The sequence below is a fragment of the Sorex fumeus genome, unplaced genomic scaffold (assembly GCF_029834395.1).
Source record: "Sorex fumeus unplaced genomic scaffold, SorFum_2.1 ptg000081l, whole genome shotgun sequence".
NCBI classification, from domain to species: Eukaryota; Metazoa; Chordata; class Mammalia; order Eulipotyphla; family Soricidae; genus Sorex; species Sorex fumeus.
The window spans coordinates 9,908,837-9,931,418 of record NW_026606138.1 but is presented as its reverse complement, the minus strand read 5'-3'; the positions used below and the strand labels follow the sequence as shown (position 1 = coordinate 9,931,418).

Sequence of the window (22,582 nt, the reverse complement as noted above, 5' to 3'; positions counted from 1 at the left end):
CTTTAGAAAGTCTCTGAAAGCTTTTCATGGATGAATTATTTATTTTCCTTGGCTGGGGATCCAGTACTGTGGGGGCAGTCAAGATGCCCTTGGAAACAGCACCATGGTTTGAACTTGCAGCCTTGTGCCTGCCAGACGAAGTCACTAAGCCAACTTCCAGACTCTTAATGAATTTCTAACACTTCTGGGTTAGAGAAGACTTGAAAGAAAAGACACCCAAACTGGGAGGGAATATAAATAGAGTTTCCTATGTTCTGGCTGGAGCAGAAGCAGAACTGGGAGAGCTAAGAAAAGGCCAAAGAATGAAGGAATGAAGCAGATGACTTTTTTTTTTACTTCCCAAATAATACTGCAAAGTTTTATCCACCACTAATTGCAACCAACTTTATTTCCATAAGATAGCACATGCACAGACCATACAACACTCAGAAAACGAAAGCAGCACCTTTATTTTATACATACAAACAGTATAAAGTGTTTATTATGTAAGGGCTGTGTTTTGTTTACAATATATTATATTGCTTCAGCCAATGCAAAAAAGTTCATACATTATAATCCTTATTTTACTGTTTTTACAATATATTATATTGTTAAAATGCCACTACCACAGTGTTATTTCTTTTTCTTCTTTTACTACTGAATTCTCTGGAATCATGATAAGGTCAAAATACGCTGTATTGAGAGATTTAAAAATAAGAGCAATTTTCAAATGTGACAAACGTCTTCATACTTGATGGTAAAATTTGAAATGCTGTAACTTCAGCAAATTTACTGCTTCATTCCCATCCCTGTGACTTATGCATTTTTGTTCCATTTACCTTCATTAATGTTGCCTCAGCCCCAACACCACAAATCCATTGTAATTTTGGAAAGTATCCACCAACTACACATTGAAAAGACAAATTTTTAACTTGATCAACTGACATAACATAAGATCTGTCCCAAAGCACTGAAACAAGAAAATCTATACCATCATGCTACAGACATACTTAGAAAACTTAAAAGGAAGAGTAAATATCAGCCCAGTGATTTATAATGAAGCTAATAAAATTCAGGCCAGTATTCTTAACTGTAATGAACATTATTTGAACATTCAACACATGAAAGGTTAACAAAGGCTATGAACTTGGTGTAACTTAAAACGTTTCAGATGTCGGAGTTCACCAGACGTAATTGGATTCAGGTGGATCCTGTCGCTCCTCGGCCTTTTTAACTGAAGGCGTGTACAGCCTGAGTCGGGTGCCGGCTGGCCCCAGGGCATGCAGGAGGCTGGCTCCGTATCCTGCAAAATTATTCACAGCTTAAAAGAAAAGAAACTACAAAAACAGACTCTTCAGATTACTTATTAACCATTCAAATGAAATCCATTTTCCCTCTGCAACCCTGAGTGCACAGCCACAGCGACCACCAAAGGCTACCTGCAGGACGAGATGCTACAGGCCCAAGATCTCTCCTAAGATCTCAAAAGGATTTTAGGACAGGTGATTAAATTATTCAGCCCCACCCGTTATCGTACAACCATTCCTTGGCAACGTTTATGAAAACCAGGCATAGTCTACTGTCGAGTTTTGACACCAGACATACATGGGGTAGGACAAATGTTCATCCTTTGTTATGAGGAGAGTCATTGATGCTGATGAGTCTGGTACTCGGCTGCTTTGATTTTTGAGTATTGTCTCTGGTAGTACTGATTTTGGATTATGATACTTTGGGGCTTGAGTTTGTTAATAATTCTCATTTGTTCCTTGTCCTTGGGCAAACCAGTCAATTTATCTGAGCTAGATACACTTAGGGATTCAGGTAATTTATCTGTTCCTTGAGAAAATTCTAGTGCTGGGATCTACCTAAATCTTACTTCTGCCACTCCAAATCCTCTGAAATTTCCTCCCAATTCTCCGTAGAAGATAGAATTTGAGTGTTCCCTCTTATGGGGATTCCATTTCTTTCCTCGATTATTGCTTAGAAGCATTTATCATAAAATCTTCCCAAGCATAAAATCTTCCATGTGTTAAAAGGAAAAAAAAACCCTACAGGAACAGAACATAATAGCTGGACAAATTATCTTGTCAGAATGGAAATAGTATTAACTAATTTAAAGACATGGCATTTAAAAACTTAAAGGAAACCCATTTTATTCCATTAGATCTGGATTTTATTAAATCTCTGAATCACTGTATATTATGGCCTGCACAAATTCTTTATGCAAAGTTTCGATGAACGTCTGGATGACTGGAAGGCTGTTCCCTACCCAAGAATTGCTAAGAATCTAGCACTGAAATCTCAAATGCAGAGACGTTTTTGCAGGGGATCGAATCATTGATCTTCTCACTATGTTGCAAGGACAGTTTTGTGACTCAATGTTGCAATTCAGTATAATAACCCACTTTATTGATATTGATATGATATTGTTATTGATATTAATACGATATTAAATGATGTGGAGCAACCACTGAATTTATAGAAAATTGGAATTCTGTAAGAATCAAGGAACTTCTGTTATATAGTACTGTAGCACTGTAGCACTGTCCTCCCGTTGTTCATTGATTTGCTCGAGCTGGCACCAGTAATGTCTCCATTGTGAGATTTGTTTTTGTTGTTTTTGTCATATCGAATAAGCCACAGGGAGCTTGCCAGGCTCTGCCGGTTCGATTATATAGGTTAGAAAAAGACTTATGGCTTGAAATCACTCCTTTTAATTAGATGTGTGATTTTCTCTTAGGATGATCATGTAAGCTGGAGAAACAGCTCAAAGGACAGAGCACCACTTCCCTGAGTACTGCCAGGAGTTACCCTGGTGCAGTCATCCTGAACAATAAACCGAGATTAGACCCTGAGCTTCACTGGCTATGGCCCCAAAGCCTCTCACCCACAAAAGGCACCATCCATTTCCAGCTTTAAGTACTAAGTGGAGAACTTGAGACTTTTATTCCTCTGTGAACGATTAGAGGCCCTCAAGGCCCTGATTTCTACTGATTTCCTAGAATTGAAAAAAAAAAATCTGCCTCTATCCCTTGGTGCCTTAGTCAGTCAGGTTTGGCATTACATTTGTTCCCGTGGTTTTTAACTGAGAGTATGCCACTAAATAACTACTGAGAACAGAATACTTTATTCCTCAATGAGTTCCTTTGAATTGTCAGTATGTAGGCTAGTTGCTCACAGAATGGTCAAAACATGAGCCAACAATGCACTGGAATAAATCCCTACCCTTCTGCTTGTCCTGCCACCCATGAAGCCCAAACCTCCCTGCTGGAGTCTGTCTGCAGTCTCCTCCTCCCCACAGGATGTCCGGGTGCCCGGGACCTCCCAGTGTGTCACCCCACTGGGAGTCTGCTCTGTGCCACAGAGCTTCCTGTCACCTCCCTTTTGTCAAAATAAACTCATTCTTTCAGCTTGATTTCCTTAGTGGTGTACAGAACGACTGGGTGGCCGCTCCTGCAGGCACACAGTATTTCAGTGAAGCACCAGTTTCACCTTTTTGATCTGATGCAGGTACACGATGGCAAAAGCCTTTACCAGCTCAGTTCCTGGGAAGATGGAGATGTTCTGTGGGGACTGGTGAACCTATTATAATTGCTCCCCTTGTCTACTTAAGGGTCCCTAACTTTCTCTATTTTGGGAAAAATGACAGGCTCTTTCAGCAGGAGGAGGTAATCCTGTGCTCCTGTCACTCTCAGTACTCTCCAGAGAGGAGTCCCAGAGCCCCTTGGAAAATGAAGACCTGGGATGCTGAGTTTGACCTCAGGTCATACACAGACCTCAGGATTTCTTGGAAGTTAATTTTTTAAAAAATTTTTATTAGTGAGACACCATGAGGTACAGTTGTAGACTTACAAATTTTGTGCTTGGGTTTCAATTATACAATGATCAAATACCCATCCCTCCACCAGTCCCCATTTCCCACCACCACGGATCCCAGTATCCCTCCCATCCCCCACCCCCCTCATCCCACCCTGCCTCTGTGACAGGGCATTCCCCTTTGGAAGTTAATTTGATTTCAGGAAAAGCCTCAGGGATTGTATCTAATTGAGGGGGGCACAAAAGGTCTGGCCTATTCTTCTCCAAAGTGGCTCTAGAAATGGTGAGTTTCCTATAGGTCTTTTAGGATGAAAGTTTCCCTGTGAGAAATAGAAGTTCTCATGGAGGAGTTATAGTACAGCAATTAGGGCATTGCCTCGCACGGGGCTGATCTGGGTTCAATCCCCAGCACACCATATGGTCCCTTGAACCTGCCAGGAGTGATCCCTGAGCACAGAGCCTGGAGCACATACTGACAGCTGTCAGGTATGGCCCCCCAAAACAAAACCAAGTCTTAACAAGGCTATCATTCTACCACTAACACCTGAGTAGAGGAGCTTTTTCTAAAAGAGCGGCACTTGGGGTTAAACTGCGTCCACCTGCAGACAATTCCATATAGCCTGTCAATTCAGAATGGGGGAAAAACTCAAAACAATGTCTGAGTGTATCCTGAAGACCAGATGTCAACCTGCCTTAAGTTAAACAGTTCAATGTATATATTTCTACATATCAATGTATTATATAGCACCATCAGAACATCATGTGGATACTGCAAAACTGCACCAAAAAGAAATCAGGATGAACATATAAAAATAGCCTAATCCAGAAATGCATCTGGACTGTGCATTAAACTATGGCACCATGCCACCCCGGGAGGGGAAGGGTGTTTGTCCCTTCGCCTTTTACCCCTGGCGGCAGCGGCATGGTAGCCACCATCTTTCAGAGCCTAATGGACAGCCAGGTATGACACTGCAGTGATGAGGGCATGACGGGCCCCATGGGATGGGGGGTAGAAACGGCCCTGCTCTCCGCCCTGTCAAGGCCCCGAGTTGCAGCCCATGAACACCAATGCCTCCTCTGGTTCCTGAACGACCATGATACCAAAGGTACACAAACCAACCTCAGAACCCAGTGGCTTTTGGCAGTAATCCCTCCAGACTTATTACTAAAATATCAGAAATCCAAAATCGCATGGCCAAGATAGTGGCCACATGACATTATAAAAGCTCTTTATAATCAGCAATAGAAAACAAATGATCTAATAATGTCTTTTTGGCAGGTCTGATCGTTGGGGGGAAAATTACAAACAATAATGATGGGTCTTTAGTCGTAATATTGAATGTGATCAACATAGAGAGAGAGTAAAGTGGAAATCTGCCACACAGGCAGGGGGCCTCTATTGCAAACTACAACACCCAAAAGGAGAGAGAGAGCAAAAGGGAATGCCCTGCCATAGAGGTGGGGTTGGAGAGGATGGGATAGGGGTAGTGGGAGGGATATTGGGATCAGGGGAAGGGGCACTGGTGGAGGGATGGGTACTTGATCATTGTGACTGGAACGTAAGCACAAATGTTTGTACCTCATGGTATTTCACTAATAAAAATAATAAACTGTAGCACTGTCTTTCCGTTGTTCATCGATTTGCTCGAGTGGGCACCAGTAACGTCTCACAAAAAACGGTGAGACTTGTTGTTACTGTTTTTGGCATATCGAACACATCACAGGGAGCTTGCCAGGCTTTGTCGTGCAGGCGAGGTACTTGGTAGCTTGCCAGGCTCTCTGAGAAGGGAAGAGAAATTGAACCCGGGTCGGCTGCGTGCAAGGCAAATGCCTTAACTGCTGTGCTATCACTACAGCCCACGTTTAACTATAAAATCTAAAAACACAAGTGAATCATACTTCTTTTCATCAATAAAAATTTTATGTAAATTTATCTAAAGCAAATCTCCATATAAGTCTCCATATAATCTCCATATAATTAGTATTACTCATTTATATTATGACTAATAATTAGCAAATTATAATATGACTAATAATTAGCAAATTAGCTCGAGCAAATCGATGAATTTGGCTGGCTGTCCATTAAGCACTGTCTTCACGTTGTTCATCGATTTGCTGAAGCGGGCCCAGTAACGTCTCCATTGTGAGACTTGTTGTTACTGTGCTTGGCATATAAATACGTGATGGGTAGCTTTCAGGTTTTTCTGTGCAGGCGAGATACTCTCGGTAGCTGGCTACGCTCTGCAAGAGGGGCAGAGGAATCGAACTCACATTGCCTAGGCTGGCCACATACAAGGCAAACACCCTACCACTGTGCTATGACTCCAGCCCATATAGATAATATATAAATGCATATTAATAAATATAAACAATATATAAATATTATAGATATATTACAATATAAGTACAGGTAATTGTAAATATAAAATTTATTTTGTAAATATAAATACTTATATAAATATACAAATATATTTATATTTATAAGTAAAATACATTTATTTTATTTAATATAAATAAGGGGCTGGAGCGACAGCACAGTGGTAGGGCGTTTGCCTTGCACGCAGCCAACATGGCCGACCCGAGTTCGATTCCTCTGCCCCTCTCGGAGAGCCCGGCAAGCTACCGAGAGTATCTCGCCCGCACGGCAGAGCCTGGCAAGCTACCCGTGATGTATTTGATGTGCCAAACACAGTAACAATAAAGTCTACAATGGAGACGTTACTGGGCCTGCTCGAGCAAATCAATAAATATAGATAAAATAATATGAAGTGTCAAAACTATTTTTAAACTGTTTTCCTTCAGCATCTGAGTGGATCATTTCTTCACTCACTAGAGCCCTTGGGACCTGCCCTTTAAGACCACTGATCTAAAAACACATATAAGTGATTGACTGTACTGGAGTCCATTTTTTTTTGAGGGGACTCCCAACTCATGTTCAGGCGACACTCCTGGCAATCCTTGGTCAACTGGGCTGAATCAATGCTGGGTCCAGTTGTTCTGGGGAACTCCATGGCTACACGTGGTGCTGGTGATCAAACTAGGGACTTTGCACATACAAGACTTGTGCCCCTGGATCCAATTGGTTTTTGGCAACACAATATGATGGCTACAGTTTGGACTGACACCTGCCTTTACAGAGGAAAGTGGACAGTGAGTCCATTCTTGGCAGAATGAGCACCAACAAGGCAATCCTTGTTTCATACACTAATTAGTTGACTGTCCCTCCCACTAGGACTCTAGCAGGTAGAACTTTCTGTATGTGCAATTCTCTTACCCAACCTGATGCTGGGGTCACGCTTAGCCCAGGGAAGATACGCATCAAAACAGAACTTTTGTAGAGCTCTAAAAGTATTTTATAGATCTTGAATATTAACCCTTTGTCAGATGAGTTGTGGGCAAATAATTTTTCCCGGTTTGTGGGCTGTCTTTGTATTCTGTTCTTTGTATCCTTTGAGCTGCAGAAGCCTCTTAGTTTAATGTAGATAGTTCATTTGTTTATCTCTGCTTCTACTTGCTTGGTCAGTGACATTTCATATGTAAAGAAGCCTCTAGCTTCAAAGTCATGAAGAGTTCTGCCTTTACTTTGCTCTATGTAACTTATGGATTCAAGGGACCCTTATTCACTGCTGGTGGGAATGTTGACTGGTCCGACCTTTTTGGAAGACAATATGGACATTCTTCAAAAACTAGGAATTGAAATTCCAATGAGCCAGAAATTCTACTCTTAGGAGTATACTCCAAGGGCCCAAAATCACTATACAGAAAAGACATCTGCACTTCTATTTCATTGCAGCACTATATACAATAGTTAAAATATGGAAAAAACCCAAATGCCCACAAACAGATGACTGAATCAAGAAACCATAGTACATACATACAATGGAATACTCGTAGGTCATAATGAAAGATAACGCCATGCAATTTGCTGCAATGTGGATGGGTCTGGAGAGTGTCATGTTGAGTGAAATCCGAGGGAGAGAAATGGATTCAGAATGATCTCTCTCATATGTGGATAGAAAGAAATTTCATAGGAGAATATCAAAGGCCCAGTGGCAATAAGAATGAAGAACAGAACTGGCCTTCAGTAGGAAACTTACCACTGGCGCAGGGGATGAGGTGGGAGGTGGGAGGAGTAAGTTAGGGAAGGAAACCAGGACAATGGGGGAGGGGGAAAGTGCCTGCCATAGAGGCAGACTGGGGGTCGGGAGGGAAACTGGGGACTGGTGAGGAATTGGTGTCAAAACATTGTCCACCTGAAACTCATTCATAAATATCTTTGTAACTTTGGGGAAACTAGGGAGCTAGCTCAGCAGCCAGGGCTGTATGCCTTACCTGCTTTAGCACTGAGGCCTGCATTTGAACCCTGACACTACATGCCCTCCCCACCCTAGTAGCCCCCAGCACTGCTGGACTGAGCATTGAACCATTTGACCCAGTTGGCCAACTTTCAACGGGAGTGGCTTCCAGATCTCGAGCATTGCTTAGGAGGCCTCCCCCGTAAATCCCAAACCCGAATGGCCAAACATATTATGTTACATTTTGTGTTTGAAACAGGCCAATGGTTATATTACCTAAATAACGAGACCACTTTAGCTGTCGGGAAATTTGAAAAGTGCCAATTAGAACATCTTTTCCAGGCTTCATGAGCTTTTTCTTGCCCTCAAAAATAACTCATTTAAAGCATATCATAACCAATATAAAGATTTTAAAAGATCAAAACGCTATATTTAATGTTTGTTGATACATTCTGAAAGATAAAATCATGTAAACATGGAGTCTACATTAGATATAAAAGCCCCAGCTTGTCATATCTTTCCTTGTTTATATACTGTAACATCAAATCAACCTTTATTACTACTTTAACCTAGAAAAGATTCATGATAATATTTTACAGATGAGACATTTTTTACCTATGATCCTCTTGATTCTCTAAGGCTTAGACTCAAAGTAGAGAAAGTTGTGAGGATAAGGGACTGAAGGGCAGAGATAAAGGAAGAAAGGAGAAGAGGAGAAGAAAAAAGAAGAGGCAGTGGAGGAGGAAGAAGGAGAAGGAGAAGAAGAGAAGGAGGAGGAGGAGGAGGAGCTGAAGAAAGAGGACAGGAGAAAGAGAAATAGAAGGAGAAGAAGGAGGAGGAGGAGGAAGAGGAGGTGGAGGAGGAGGAGAAGAAGAAGGAGAAGGAGGAACTAAGGAGGAAAAGGAGAAAGAGAAGGATAGGTAGGGTGAAGAAAGGCAGATGGAATAGTTGCTTTTACTGAAAAAGAAAGCAGGGCTGAGTCATGGGTTGCCCTTTAGCCTCCAGAGCCAAAAACTAGTTGGGAGGAGCAGGGCTCCCCAGCTGGCTTGCACTCACTTTTATTGCAGTGTCTTCCATGCCAGCCCTCTTGACATAGGCATTTGTTGGGCTCATAGCAGACTCCGTGTTCACCACAGTCAGGCTCACAGACAGCTAGAATCAAGAGATAAAAAGAACATTTTCAGAGACTTTGTTTCATTAATAGAATCACACAGCTGCTAAAGTTCTTTAGAATGTGAAGAGCCAAACTTTCCTGAAGGTCTTTAGAATGTGTTAGTCTTGGCCTCACCCCCTCTCCAGTTTTTTTCCAAGTCAGTTTCCTGCTATAATATGGTTGTTCAAAACTTTTGGAAAACCTGGTGTTTCAAAAGTTTTCCCAATAATTTTGAGAGAGATTCTAAACTATGCTGGATACTTTTCTTTTACAAAACCATTCAGGAACTTTAAAACTGCTTGGCAATGGAAGTTTATTTTCTTTAAGAAAACTCTTCAGGGATTGGAGTGATAGCACAGCAGGTACGGCATTTGCCTTGCACATAGCCGACCCGGGTTCAATTCCCAGCTTGCCATGTGGTCCCTGAGAACCGCCAGGAGAGTGCAGAGCCAGAAGTAACCCCTGGGCATCGCTGGGTGTGACCCAAAAAGCCAAAAAAAAAACCTCTTCATATGTATGTCTACATATAAATATGTACATATATACATACACATATATGTGCATATATATTAAGGCAGAGTCTCCTGCCCACGCGCCTGGCTGTGCTCACTGGGGCCCCTTGGAGGGGGGTTGAGTTTCCCTCCCCACCCCAAGCAAAGCCCCGGCAGCCGAAGACCTCCAGAACCAGCCATAGCCATGCTGAGACTACCCTCCACATGTCTGGACAAGCCTCATGCATGAAGGAACCGATCAAGGAACCCAGGCATGTGGGTCCCGGGCCTGAGATCTCCAAGCCTACTGGGACTGGGCCTTCTCCACCTAGATCCCCCATCTTCCAGTAGGTAGGCGTTACACCCAATAGCTGCTACCAGCACCAGGCGGTCCCATCAACGGCCAAGACCCAGAGACTATGAAACCCAACTCCTGGAAGCGCGCAGCCACGAATGCGACATCTTATTATCTCGTTTTTACTTTGGAGAACCCAGCAGGCTACCGAAAGTATCCTGCCCGCACGGCAGAGTCTGGCAAACTTCCCATGTCGTATTCAATATGCCAAATACCAGTAACAATGATAGGTCTCATTCTCCTAGCCACGAAACAGCCTTGAATATGGCACTTTTTAAAATCTCAGGGCTAGGACGAAGTAGACGTTACTGGTGCCTGCTTGAGGCAATCAATGAACAACAGGATGATCATGATATTAAGGCACTGTATTTTATAAAAGTGTTCATAATAGAGTTGAGAGTTGAAGTCACACAATGCTCCAACCCCAATCCACTATCAGTCAGTGTCAAAGCCCCTCCACCATTGTATCCCGGTGCCCTCCCACACGGAGACTTGCCTCCTTAACAGGCGCATTTTCAAGTTTGATTGTTGTAATTTGGTGTGATGTTTTCAGTGTTATTGACTCTATGGTTCAGATATGTCCATGCACCTCACCTCTACATTACCTATCTGCTTGAAGCCCCTAGCCCCCGCCCCCTTTTCCTCTTAATTTCCGTCCTTCCCTGTAGTTGTGTGTGTGGTTTTTTTTTTCTGTGAATGGGCTTCATATAGTGCTTCATTATAAGGGACGTAAACAAGTCGTAGTGCAGACAAATCATAGGGATGCCTCAAAAGCGCATGGCAGGCATGGGAACTATGGTGCAAGACACACATTCTGGTTAAGTGAAAAGATTACTTACGCTCGGAGCACAGGTCTCCTTGGTAACCCTTGGAGCACTTGCATTTGTTTTTGCCAATGCATTTACCACCATTCTGACAGGGTTGGGCGCATTTACCTGAAAAAGAAAAGAGTGTGACTAAGCAGGGAAATCTCTCAGAGGTAATTACATTTTTCAAAGTAATTTACTGCAAGGCTTTGAGAGAATAAATGTTTTTTAGATGGTAGTAATTTCCACTTATTCTAGATATTTTCTGCTGTTTAAGTTTCACCGTTGGAACCAACAGATCAGTATTTTCACATAATAGGGTGTCGCATGTCTATCTTTTTTAATCCGGTGACCAAGTGCCGCTATTTGTATTACTTTTGATTTTGCAAACTGAATGTAAGCAAAAGATGTATAATTTTTATTAAAAAAAACAGATTCATAATATATCTAAGGCAAACCAAAGTTTAAGATCTGAACAGCCCTTAAATGTTATTTAATGTGAGTTCTGACTTTTGAATGTGATTTTTACTTAAAGCAAAGTATATCCGACTAAGTCTAGGATTCTCCAGAAAACTGGACTTACAGATTATTCATTCATTTATAAGGCATTGATTCATTTATCAACCTCAAAAAATATAAATGTATATACTGTACATCCAGATAGCTCTAATTCTGGTCTTATCTGTTTATCCATGAACATCTTTCATGATCAAGTCCCTGAACAATGCTCAGCAGGTACCCGTTCTGATAGAAACTAAAGTAAATGCTCTTGGAGGTGCATCAAAACCTGGAGGGTGGAGGGTGTAAAACAGGAAAGGCAGGAGAGCCAACACACAAATGTGTCTGTGGTTAAACTTCAACAGGAGCCACCAGGTTCCAGATTCTGCTGGGGCCTGAGGCGCCACGTGTGTGGCACCTTCAATACGTTGGAAGAAAGAAAAGGGAATATTCATCAACTTCTGACTCACACAAGTCAGAAGTCATACCATGGAACAGCTTCCTGGCACTTCTGTTCTATTACTGTGAATGTAGGCTGTATCAGCTTTCTTTTTTTTTCCCCCCCTTTTGTCTTTAGACTGGGAGGAGTCTCTGGGTGCAAGGCAAGAGAAGCTTTGGGCAGTTGAGGTACAGCCAGGCTCTGTCTGACTGTGCCAAACAGGTTATAGTAGCCGTGGCTGGAGTAAAAGATTGTTGAGAAGGATTTATGGGAAAAGACTTGATAACATACTAGTGCCTTTTTCCCCATGGACTGTCATAGGTCCTAATAGTCCATCACTCTTTTATCTCTGTGCCAAACAGATGTTGCTTGTTTTTTGTTGTTGTTGTTTTGTTTTTTGTTTTGATCACAGGATCTTAGAGTTAAAAGACCTAAAATGTGAAAATTACATAACTTTCTTCTTTTGCACTCCAGAGGTTTTTCATTCTCTCTCTGCGATGTAGGATTTGCCATCCCAAGGCTAAATTTTTTTTTAGATTTAATTATTTTTATTTAGACACTGTGATTTACAAAATTATCCACAATAGTGTTTGACACATACAGTGTTCGAACAATTATCCCACTATCAGTGTCAACTCTACAACGTTCCTGGATCCCACCCAAACTTCCAGCCTAGTGTAGAAATGTATATTATATATTTGTCTCAGTATGTCCTTGAATACAAATAAAATATATATAAATTAAGACAAATTATGATATAGGTAAATTATATCATTAACCAATTCAAAGTCTGGAGCGAGAGCACACCAGTAGGTTTGCCTTGCATGTGCCAACCCAGGTTTGATTCCTCCACCCCTCTCGAAAAGCCTGGCAAGCTACCGAGAGTATCTCACTTGCATGGCAAAGCCTGGCAAGCTATCCATGTCATATTCGATATGCCAATCACAGTAACAACAAGTCTCACAATAGAGATGTTACTGGGCCCACTCGAGCAAATCGATGAACAACGGGAGGACAGTGCTACAGTGCTACATGATAGAACTGTAAATATTCCTTGATTTATGATAGGATTATAGCTTGATAAACCAATTGAAAAATAAAATATTGTGACTTGAAAATGCATAAATGCATCTAATGTACTGACATCATAACTTAGCCTTAATATGCTCAGGACATTGTATTAGCTGATAATGAATGAAATCATCTAACAAAAGCTATTTTATTTAAAAACTGAATATCTTGTGTAGTTTATTGAATACTGAGCAGCAGGTAAGTGAACCATGATAATGTAAATAAAACCAAAAAACATAGCATCAAAAAGTGTTGAAGACTGAGTAATTACAGGGTATCAATTATATTTTTTGTTTTGCTTTATTATTTTATACTATCTCCACTTTATTTGAGTCAGTTATATTTTATGTGCCACAGTCTATGTTCTCTGCAGGTTTTGAAGTCATTTAGATGTCTCATCTAGATGATTCATCTCATCTATCAAATTGTCTTCATTTTATTGACAATGAGACTTCATTCAGCTTTCCTTAACTGGTTAGATTTTCTAAACTTCTAATGCTTAATTTTTTCTTTTTCCTTTTGCTTTTTGTTTAAGTTCTGGGTGTTTTAATTGTTTTCTGTTTTTTATTGTGATTAATTCTTTTTTCAATGCATTGTGATCTGAGAGGATGGGGAGAATATCAATTGTTTAACTTCAGAATAGTGTGACTTTCTGTGAGCTGCCACTTGCAGTATCTCTATTTTGCATCACCATACATTTATTTTTATTTTTACTTATATATATATATATATTTTAATGAATCACTGCAAGGTACAGTTACAGACTTAGAAACTTTCGTGATTACGTTTCAGTCATACAATGATCGAGCACCCATCACTCCACAGTGCCTATTCTCCACCACCAATGTTCCCAGTATCCCTCCTGCCACCCCTTCCATCACCCCCACTCCCCAGCCCCAGTGGCAGGCATATTCCCTTTTATTCTCTCTTTCCTTTTGGGTGTTATGGTTTGCAATACGGGTATTAAGTGGCCATCATGTTCGGTCCATAGAGAGTATCATGCTAAGTGAAATGAGTCAGAGAGAGAGGGACAGACATAGAATGACTGCTTTCATTTGTGGAATATAAAGTAACATAATGGAAGACTAATACCCAAAGATAATAGAGATGAGGGCCAGGAGGATCGCTCCATGGCTTGGAAGCTGGCCTCATATGCTGGGGGAAAAGGCAGCTGAGATAGAGAAGGAGATAATCTAAATATTTTTTAAAATATTTAAAAATTCCCAGCAATTTTCAGTACTTACTCCTGGTTTTGCATTCAGGGATTAATCCTGGTGGGGCACAGGGGACCATACATGATACCAGGATTGAATCTAGGTTGCCTGTGTGCAAGGCAAGTGTGCTACCATTTTACAATCTCTCCAGTTGAGGGCTAAATTTTTTGAAGTATGAAAGATAAGGGATTATTCATTCCAGGCTGAAATCAAATCCTGTGACTGGGATCACCGTGTTCCAGAGAGAGCAAAGAGTCATTCAATTTGGGAGGTGGAGGAGTTCAGACTTTTAAAAAAATTATTGTGGTTCTTTCTTTTTTTAATTTTCCTTTTTTTCTTTATCTTAGCAGAATACTCATTATAAAGGCCTCGGGACATAAATAAATTTTGAAAAAAGTGAACACTTAAAGATTTTTTCCAGTAAGCACAATGCTTTATATATATGAAATAAAATCCGTGTGAAAATTATTTCTACAAACACTTTATTCTCTTTGTAACTTATCTTAATATGATTTTATTTGTATATAAATTGATGAAGGCAGCATTTAGTTCTTTTGGAAACATTATAAGCATAATATTGACATGTTAGAGTCTCTCAAAAATCAGGAATGGCATTAGATATTTAGGATTTTCTGATGCAGATGAGTTCAAGAAACAGGTATTAACACATACTTATAATATATTACCATCTTTCAACTGAGCATTAAAAATCTAAATTGGACCTTCATGCTAGGGTTGTGTACAAGAAAAACATTTACTATTTGATTAAGAAATCAACTCTCACCTCAAAGAAAGAAATACTTAACTTTCATTTGCATCAAAAGAATGTCTGGCCCATCATATACGTGAAATTGGATCATATCACAGTACTCTGAAATGCTTTTGGGTTTTTCAAGTAAACAAGATGTGGGACTATAATTATATGGCAGAAAAGATAGAGTACTTATTGTGAAATACTTGGTGAGTCCAAATTTTCCCTTGTTCTATGGGAGGTGAACTTGGCAATCAGGAGTAACACTGGAAATAATGAATGAGAGAGTCTTGTTCATTGACCAAACAGGCCTGTTTTGTTTGTTCAGCCATACAGAAGTGAGGGTCCTTCAGTTTACTGTAGCCAGGATGGAGGTATTGACAAAATCAAGACATTGAAGTTCTCCTATCCAACTTATTGGATTGCAGGAAAAAAAAAATTGCAAATCTGCTTCTCATAGAAAAAGATTTTTTAAAGAGGGTGTGAATAGGAAATTTCAATAATGGTCATACCTGGGTCTTAGGATTATTGATAATTATAGTTTATCCACTACTATAATTTTTATTGTATTTTTTATAAACATATATTATATATACATTTTTAGTGCCAGGGATTGAATTCAGGTCTCATATATGCAAGGCATGTACTTTATCACTGAGTCATATTCCTAGCCCCATCATAAATATTTTATATATAGAAGTTTTATAATAACAATTAATTAAGTGATTTAAACTCCATCTATAATACAGTATAAATAATTTGTGTGATCTTTAAATTGAACATTCATTAAAGATGCTTGAGAGATCTATATGCCTTAATAAAAACAAGATAAATGTGTATTCTACATCCAGATGACTTTAGTCATATTTTATTTGTTAACATACAAGCATAACTCACAACCAAGTTAAAATGAAGTTTTAAAAGATATAGATTTTGAAGAGTCCAGGAGGACAAAAATATAAATAATAGCAGAATACATTTTTCGTAACAAAAATAATGACAAGTGTTGGCAATGATACGGAGAATTAGAACCCTTAGACACTACTGGTGGGGAATGTAAAATGGCACAGATGTTTTGGATAACAGTTTGGCAGTTTCTAAAAAATTAAACGTAGCATTAACATATGGTCTAACAATTTTACTTCTAGGTATCTACTGAAGAGAAACTTAAAGCATATGTTCATACAAAACTGTGTACAGAAAAGCTGATAGCAGAGTTATTTATGAGAGTCCAAAAATAGAAACAACTGGAAATTCATCAACTGACATAAAAGAAAAACAAAATGCAGTTGGCACAGCATACGCTGGAATACTAGTCAGTAGTTAAAAGGAAGTGCAAATGTATGCTGCAATTTGAGTGAATCTTGAAAATATCATGCTAAGTTAAAAAAAAAAGACAAAAGAGACCATATTATATGATTATATTTCTAATGAAAGGTCTGAAATAGGCAAATCTAAAGACATAGAAGAGTAGTGGTTTTTAGGATCTTAGAGGAGAGGGCGAGGAGGAGTAAGTGCTAATGGGAACTGTTTTTTTGGTGGAGGGTGATGACATGTTCTGAATGAAGATGAAGGGATACTGCACAACTTCAGAATATATACTGAACAAGGATGGAGAGATAGCACAGCGGGTAGGGCGTTTGCATTGCACGCGGCCGACCCGGGTTTCACTCCCAGCATCCCATATGGTCCCCTGAGCACCACCAGGAGTAACTCCTGAGTGCAGAGCCAGGAGTAACCCCTGTTCATCGACGTGTGTGACCCAAAAAAGCAAAAATATATATATATTGAACACTGAATGGTATTCTCTTTTTTTGGCCGGGTTTGTGGCCACACCCAGCTGTGCTCAAGACTTACTCCTGGCTCTGTGCTCAGGGATCACTGTTAGTGGGGCTCAAGTGTGCCATGGACTGAACTCGGGTCAACTCCATGTGAGGCAAATGCTCTACCTGCTGCACTCTCATTCCAGTCCCGAACTGTACTTTTTAAAGTGGTGAGTTATTTCCCAGTTTAAAAATAAGAATACACAATTCAAACTGTCATGTTTAGTACATTTAGAGGCACTTTTTAACCCAGGACCATTTCCATAGTTTACTGGTAATATGATTCCTGGATCAGGAATAGGAAATTCCCTTTAGAGATCTGAGAGCAACTTGTGATAGGGACAATCAGAAGTTTTAAAGACCGTCATTGTAGGCGCAGTTATGAGGTGGGGGGACCCCACAAAGAAGAATAAAAAACAGTGCCTCTTCCCACGTTAATCTCAGAAATGTCAAGGCATGAAAGGGTACTCTTAAATGAAGAGAAATGAGACCATGAACAAGGATCCATAAACATGAGCTGCCCAAGTATGTGAAGTCTGAGAGTAAGCAAGGGGAGAAAATTGAGGGGAGTTAGTTCAGAGATATCTTTATCAGGGCAGGGTAATTAATAAGAACCGAAACCACATCCTGACAATTAATTACATGTTTCATGGAAACTTCAGAGGCATTTCATTTGAACTCTATAAAAAAAAGGTTACTTCATCTACTAGTCATTAAAGTACAAAAACCCACAAATAAATTAGAGGTCGAAAGTTAAAGTGGGAAGTCAGTTTTCAGTCTGGAACAACTAGCATACAGAAACTACGGCGGGACTAAGCACCTGGGGTGTTTTACAGACATGGTAAGGCTGGAGGAGCAAAGGACCCCTCCAGGGCTCCCAGCAAGGCAGGAGCAGAGAAACCCTGGCAGAGAGACACACACGGCCCTTGTGCTCTTCCTTAAGCAGAGTTCTAACATTATCTGTCCTGGATGAAAAAGCAATCTAAGATGGGTCAGCCCATTTCTGAGTTTACTAGGTCTCAGAGACTCATTGAGGACTACGAGGCTGACAGATGACAGAACTGGAACCATCAGTTTGCTATCCTATCCCAAAACAATGATTATCTCCCATAGCCCACCCTTAGTATTCATCTCATGTACTTTTTAAAATTTTTATTAGTGAGACACCATGAGGTACAGTTGTAGACTTACAAATTTTGTGCTTGGGTTTCAATTATACAATGATCAAATACCCATCCCTCCACCAGTGCCCATTTCCCACCACCACGGATCCCAGTATCCCTCCCACCCCCCATGCCCCCCATCCCACCCTGCCTCTGTGGCAGGGAATTCCCCTTTGTTCTCTCCTTTTGGGTGTTGTGGTTTGCAAAAGAGGCATTGAGTGGCAATCAGTGCATCATCTCATATTTTGGATTGAAGCTGGACAAATATATTGAAGGCATAGTAAGAGGTGAACATAAGTTTATATAGCTCAACTCTTGCTTGGTGTGAAAAGACATAAATACTCAGTGGAAGCTTTGTCAATCAAGATACAGACCATTCTATGCATCTCCAAAAGGTTTCTTTGTGATCCCAAGCACAATTTTTGTTTCTACTTTTATCCATTAATTGCACCTGTTTTTTGAACCTCACAAAAATGGAATCTTTTTGTATATACTTTTTGGAGAACTAGCTCCTTTGATTTAACATCGCAAGTTAGCAATTTATGTTGTTTTGTGTACTATTAGTTCATCCTTTTTTATTGCTATCCTCCCTTTGCTGTTCTTTTATAATGTGTTTTATCCTGTTGGATGGACTACAGTCTTCCTTCTAGTTTAGGAAACATGGTACGTCAGGCACAGAAAGAATTCTCTAGGCCTGTAGGTGAGTGAGCAAATCCCAGTTGCCCACTGCTCTGGTCTAATTTCTAGATGAATACTAGTGGTTCTGCATCATGAGAGGGGACCAAAGCACTGGTAAAAAAAAGTCACTCAACATGCTGAGTAACCCAAACCCAGACCCAAATGAGTCTGAAAGTATTTGATGTGAGTCATCTGGGCTGGGTTAAGCCACTCTGCGCTATGTATAGCAAAAATGAGTGTCAACTGAGTTGACTGGACCTTTGGCTGAAGACCCCGACAAACTATTCTTTCTCTTTAGGTTTCAGGCTCTTTGCTGACAACATTAAGGGCTAAGAAGGAGTTTCCAAGTCCCCCCAAAACAAGAATGCAGAAGATCAATAACTCACTTATTTCACACTGTTCTCCCTCTAGTCCTGGAGGGCAGATACACTTTCCAGGGAAGAAACAGGTCCCTCCATTAAAGCAGGTAGTTGAGCAATTTGCTGTTTGGATGAATAGCAGAGCATTGCATGAGATATTTGAAGTATAAAAAAAAAGTCATGTTAAATAGGATTATTCTTTTGGGCATCTGTTATTTGCCATTTACTTACCTTAGTAAATTAAGCCACTCTAAAAATACAAGAATTGTGATCAATTCTTGCTATTTCAACAATATAATAAGATATCACATGTTTTACATAGTACTCATTCAAGGGATTAATACCTTAGTGAAAAAAAAAAGCACAGTGCATAGAAATTAGTTTCCAGCAAACATATATTCCTCTAAAAGGATTAAGTATATTATAAATTTAAAAAAAATATCTTTTAAGACAAAAAAGAAGAGAAAACTTCCCTTGGAATAGAAGTCATAAATATTAGGCTTAAAATATTTATTAGACATAAAATATTTATTAGACAAAAATAAAAATATTAGACATAAAAATTAGCAAAGAATTGCAGAAACTTTTTCCCAACATAAAATAAATATTTATCTTGTGTTGTATGCATTTTTTTTTGTAGGGGGAGCCACACTCAGTGATGCTAAAGGGCTAGGAAGTGCTGGGGATCAAAATTTAGGTCCTCATACAAGTGAGGCATGTTACATTCTATGACTTGAGCTACAACAAACTAGTCCCAGGAATATTTTTTGATAGATACTTATGACCTTGGGAGAAAGAATCAGTATACTCAGGAAAAGACAGGTTATAGACACTGTGAGCTATCATCAGCAGGGAATCAGCAGCACCCTGAATGGAGAAATGAGCTATAGAAATGGGGGAATCCAATTAGCTGGACCATTCATGTAATAATCATATTGCTCACGATTCATCCTAAAGCTTCTCCCTTGGTGCCAACTTTTGGAACTTCAATAATTACTGTCACCTAAAATAGTGGGAATACAGAAATGGGGACATGGGAAGGAGAGCAAATATCTAAATACAGACAAGACGGCTCATTCCGTGAAGGAACTGAAACGTAAGAACCTCAATTCTCAGCCTACTTATTCTTGTCCCATATAAAACAGGCCAAATTGGCTCTAGCAGAACAGAAACTGATGCTAAGCTTCCTGTAGGAAAATAAGAAAGGAAACCCAAAAGTGATAAGTATATGTTTTATTTCTTTTTATGATATAAAAGAAATACAATGGAAATGTTCTATAAGCACAATGCTTCTTTAATAATAAAAGTTTTTGAGTATTTTTGTTTTTTTTTTTATTTTTTTGGTTTGTTTGTTTAAAAGTGTAAGTACCTTCCAGTTTAAGCCAATGCTGTGCTGGCTTTGATGAAACAGAACCTTCTGGAGCCAAACAGAACAGCAGCACCAAGGCACAGTGGCTCAGAGAGACTGTTCTCTGGACTTCCTTCTTGCTCCTGGCTACTAACTGACTAGGGTCCGATAGTTATTTCTGGAAGTGTGTCCTGTCTCCCAACTTGTCCCCATTTCTTCACCAAAGAGAAAGAGATGAGAAAGTGTTGGGATCAGTGCCTGCTCGGCTGATGCCCTTAGGCATCATCCTTCACCAACGCAGTGAATACCACTGGGAACTTAACTGAAAGTTAGAAAATAGGACAAAGCTGAGTCTAGAACTTGGCAGTCTTATTATGCATATAACATTTTAATATGCTGACCAAGCTTTTCTAAATTTCTGACTGCAGTGTGACTCCTGATAAAGAAAATGAGTCTGAGAAACTAAGTAGTTTTCACTGGATGGAGGTAATGCTAGGTCAATGCTTAGCTAATCTCTTAAAGTTTGACACAGATGGCACAAGAGCCAAGAGAAGTGAACCTTAAATGTTCCTCAAACACACAGTGTTAAGGTCTGGTTTCATGCCCATGATTAAGCCACTTTGCAGACTCTCTACATTTCTTACTGCATAACAATTGTGATTTGCAGGACTTTGGATTTGGGGGCCACATCTGGTGGTGTTAAGGAGCTACTCTCAGTATTGTGCTTGGGGTAGGGGACTCACTGCGGCAGTGCTCAGGGGACCAGAATGTAAGGGATTGAATCTGTGCCTCCTATATGCAAAGCATATGCTCAGTCTTTGAGCTATCTATCTCTCTGGCCTGCTTTTTTCCCTAATGTTGTGAAAAACATTACTTTTTAATGTTCCCACATTTCCAGTGAGTCCCTGTGGAATGTCAGCAGACTCCTCAAAGAACTTCTTATAATGTCTAGGGTCTAACAAGTAGAAAAATCTTTCATCTGAAAGGCAAAATATTATAACTATATGATGTACTGAAATACAAGTACAAACGTTTCTTCAACATATCCATGCAATATTTATGGTACCACAGCATTACCAAAATATTGCAACTGACATTCTAGTTTGAAAATTATCCCACAATTTCCCCCTCTATAGAAGCAGGCCTTACACATGTTCCCATTAAATACAACATCTCCTGTTATTACACAAATTCTTATCCAAATTTCTAAAGGCTTTGCTCTGTTTTCTAATGCATTTGAATCTGCTTTAAGAAATGCCTGATATTGAAATAGCAGAAACTCTGAATGTTAAATTTAGAGCAATAAAAAAATTCACCATAAGAAAATTCTACCCACTTTTGTTCATGTTATTAGTGTCATTAGTGCTTAATCTTGATGTATACAAATCTTAAAAACTATTTTAATCTTATGGTTATAAGTTACTTTAGGGGAGAAGAGTGAGAATACAGTGGTTAGAGCACTCACATTGCAAATGACTGATCCATGTTCTATTCCCAGCACCCCATAAGATCCCCTGAGCTCCACTAGGAGTGACCCAGGTTTATAGCTTTGAGTTATTTTTTCTCACCTCTAACCAGAAAATTAGACCAGTGTCCAGTTCCCCTCAGCTATTTAAAATAATACTGAATAACCCCTGAGTATCACCAGGTGTGACCCAAAAACTAGAGAAAAAAAAAGAAGAAAAAAATGCCATTAGAAGTATCTTCATGGTTTCTTTTTACAGAAAACTTTTATTTGTTTATTGACATTTTATTTATTTATATATTAATTTCTATGAGACATTGCTCAGGGCTTACTCCTAGCTCTGCAACTCAGGGATCACTCCTGGTGGGCTCAGGGGATGATATGGAATGCTGGGGATCACACCGCATTCAGCCACATGCAAGGCAAGCACCCTCCCACTGTACTTTGGCTCTAACCCTATTTTACAGCAGTCTTCCACTCAGTCATATATATTTTTGAAATTTTATCATGGTGAGATACACAGTTACAAGGTTGTTCATGATTGTGTTTCAATTATACAATATTCCAATGGGAAATGCATAATGGGAAACATACACTGGTGAAAGGATGGGTATTGAAACACTGTAGGACTGAAACCCAATCACGAACAATCTTGAAATTATCATTTTTGACACAAGAACAAGTTTATTATATACAGATACTTTGCAGAAGTAATTCAATTTTTTTCCCATGAAAGATGTCAACTGGGCAAAACAAACAAGTCCTTTGTAAGGATTATGAACCATCTCCAGAGTTAATATAGGGCCAAATATGAATCAACTTTCTGACTAAAAGGGTGTAGTGTCAAGGAGAAAAACACTCTATGTCTCAGGGATCTG

The 22,582-nt window shown here is 39.7% G+C and overlaps 1 protein-coding gene across 1 annotated transcript in view; it reads right to left on the bottom strand.

Moving 5' to 3' along the window:
- Positions 1-427: 427 nt before the first annotated feature.
- WIF1 (WNT inhibitory factor 1) overlaps positions 428-22,582 on the bottom strand; it is an 88,353-nt gene continuing 66,198 nt past the window's right edge. Inside the window, exons 7-10 of the mRNA XM_056130787.1 lie at positions 18,919-19,014; positions 10,929-11,024; positions 9,147-9,242; positions 428-1,282 (exon numbers count right to left, since the gene is read on the bottom strand). Coding sequence (XP_055986762.1) covers positions 1,161-1,282; positions 9,147-9,242; positions 10,929-11,024; positions 18,919-19,014 — 410 coding nt within the window. The 3' untranslated portion in view covers positions 428-1,160. The remainder of the gene's footprint in view (positions 1,283-9,146; positions 9,243-10,928; positions 11,025-18,918; positions 19,015-22,582) is intronic.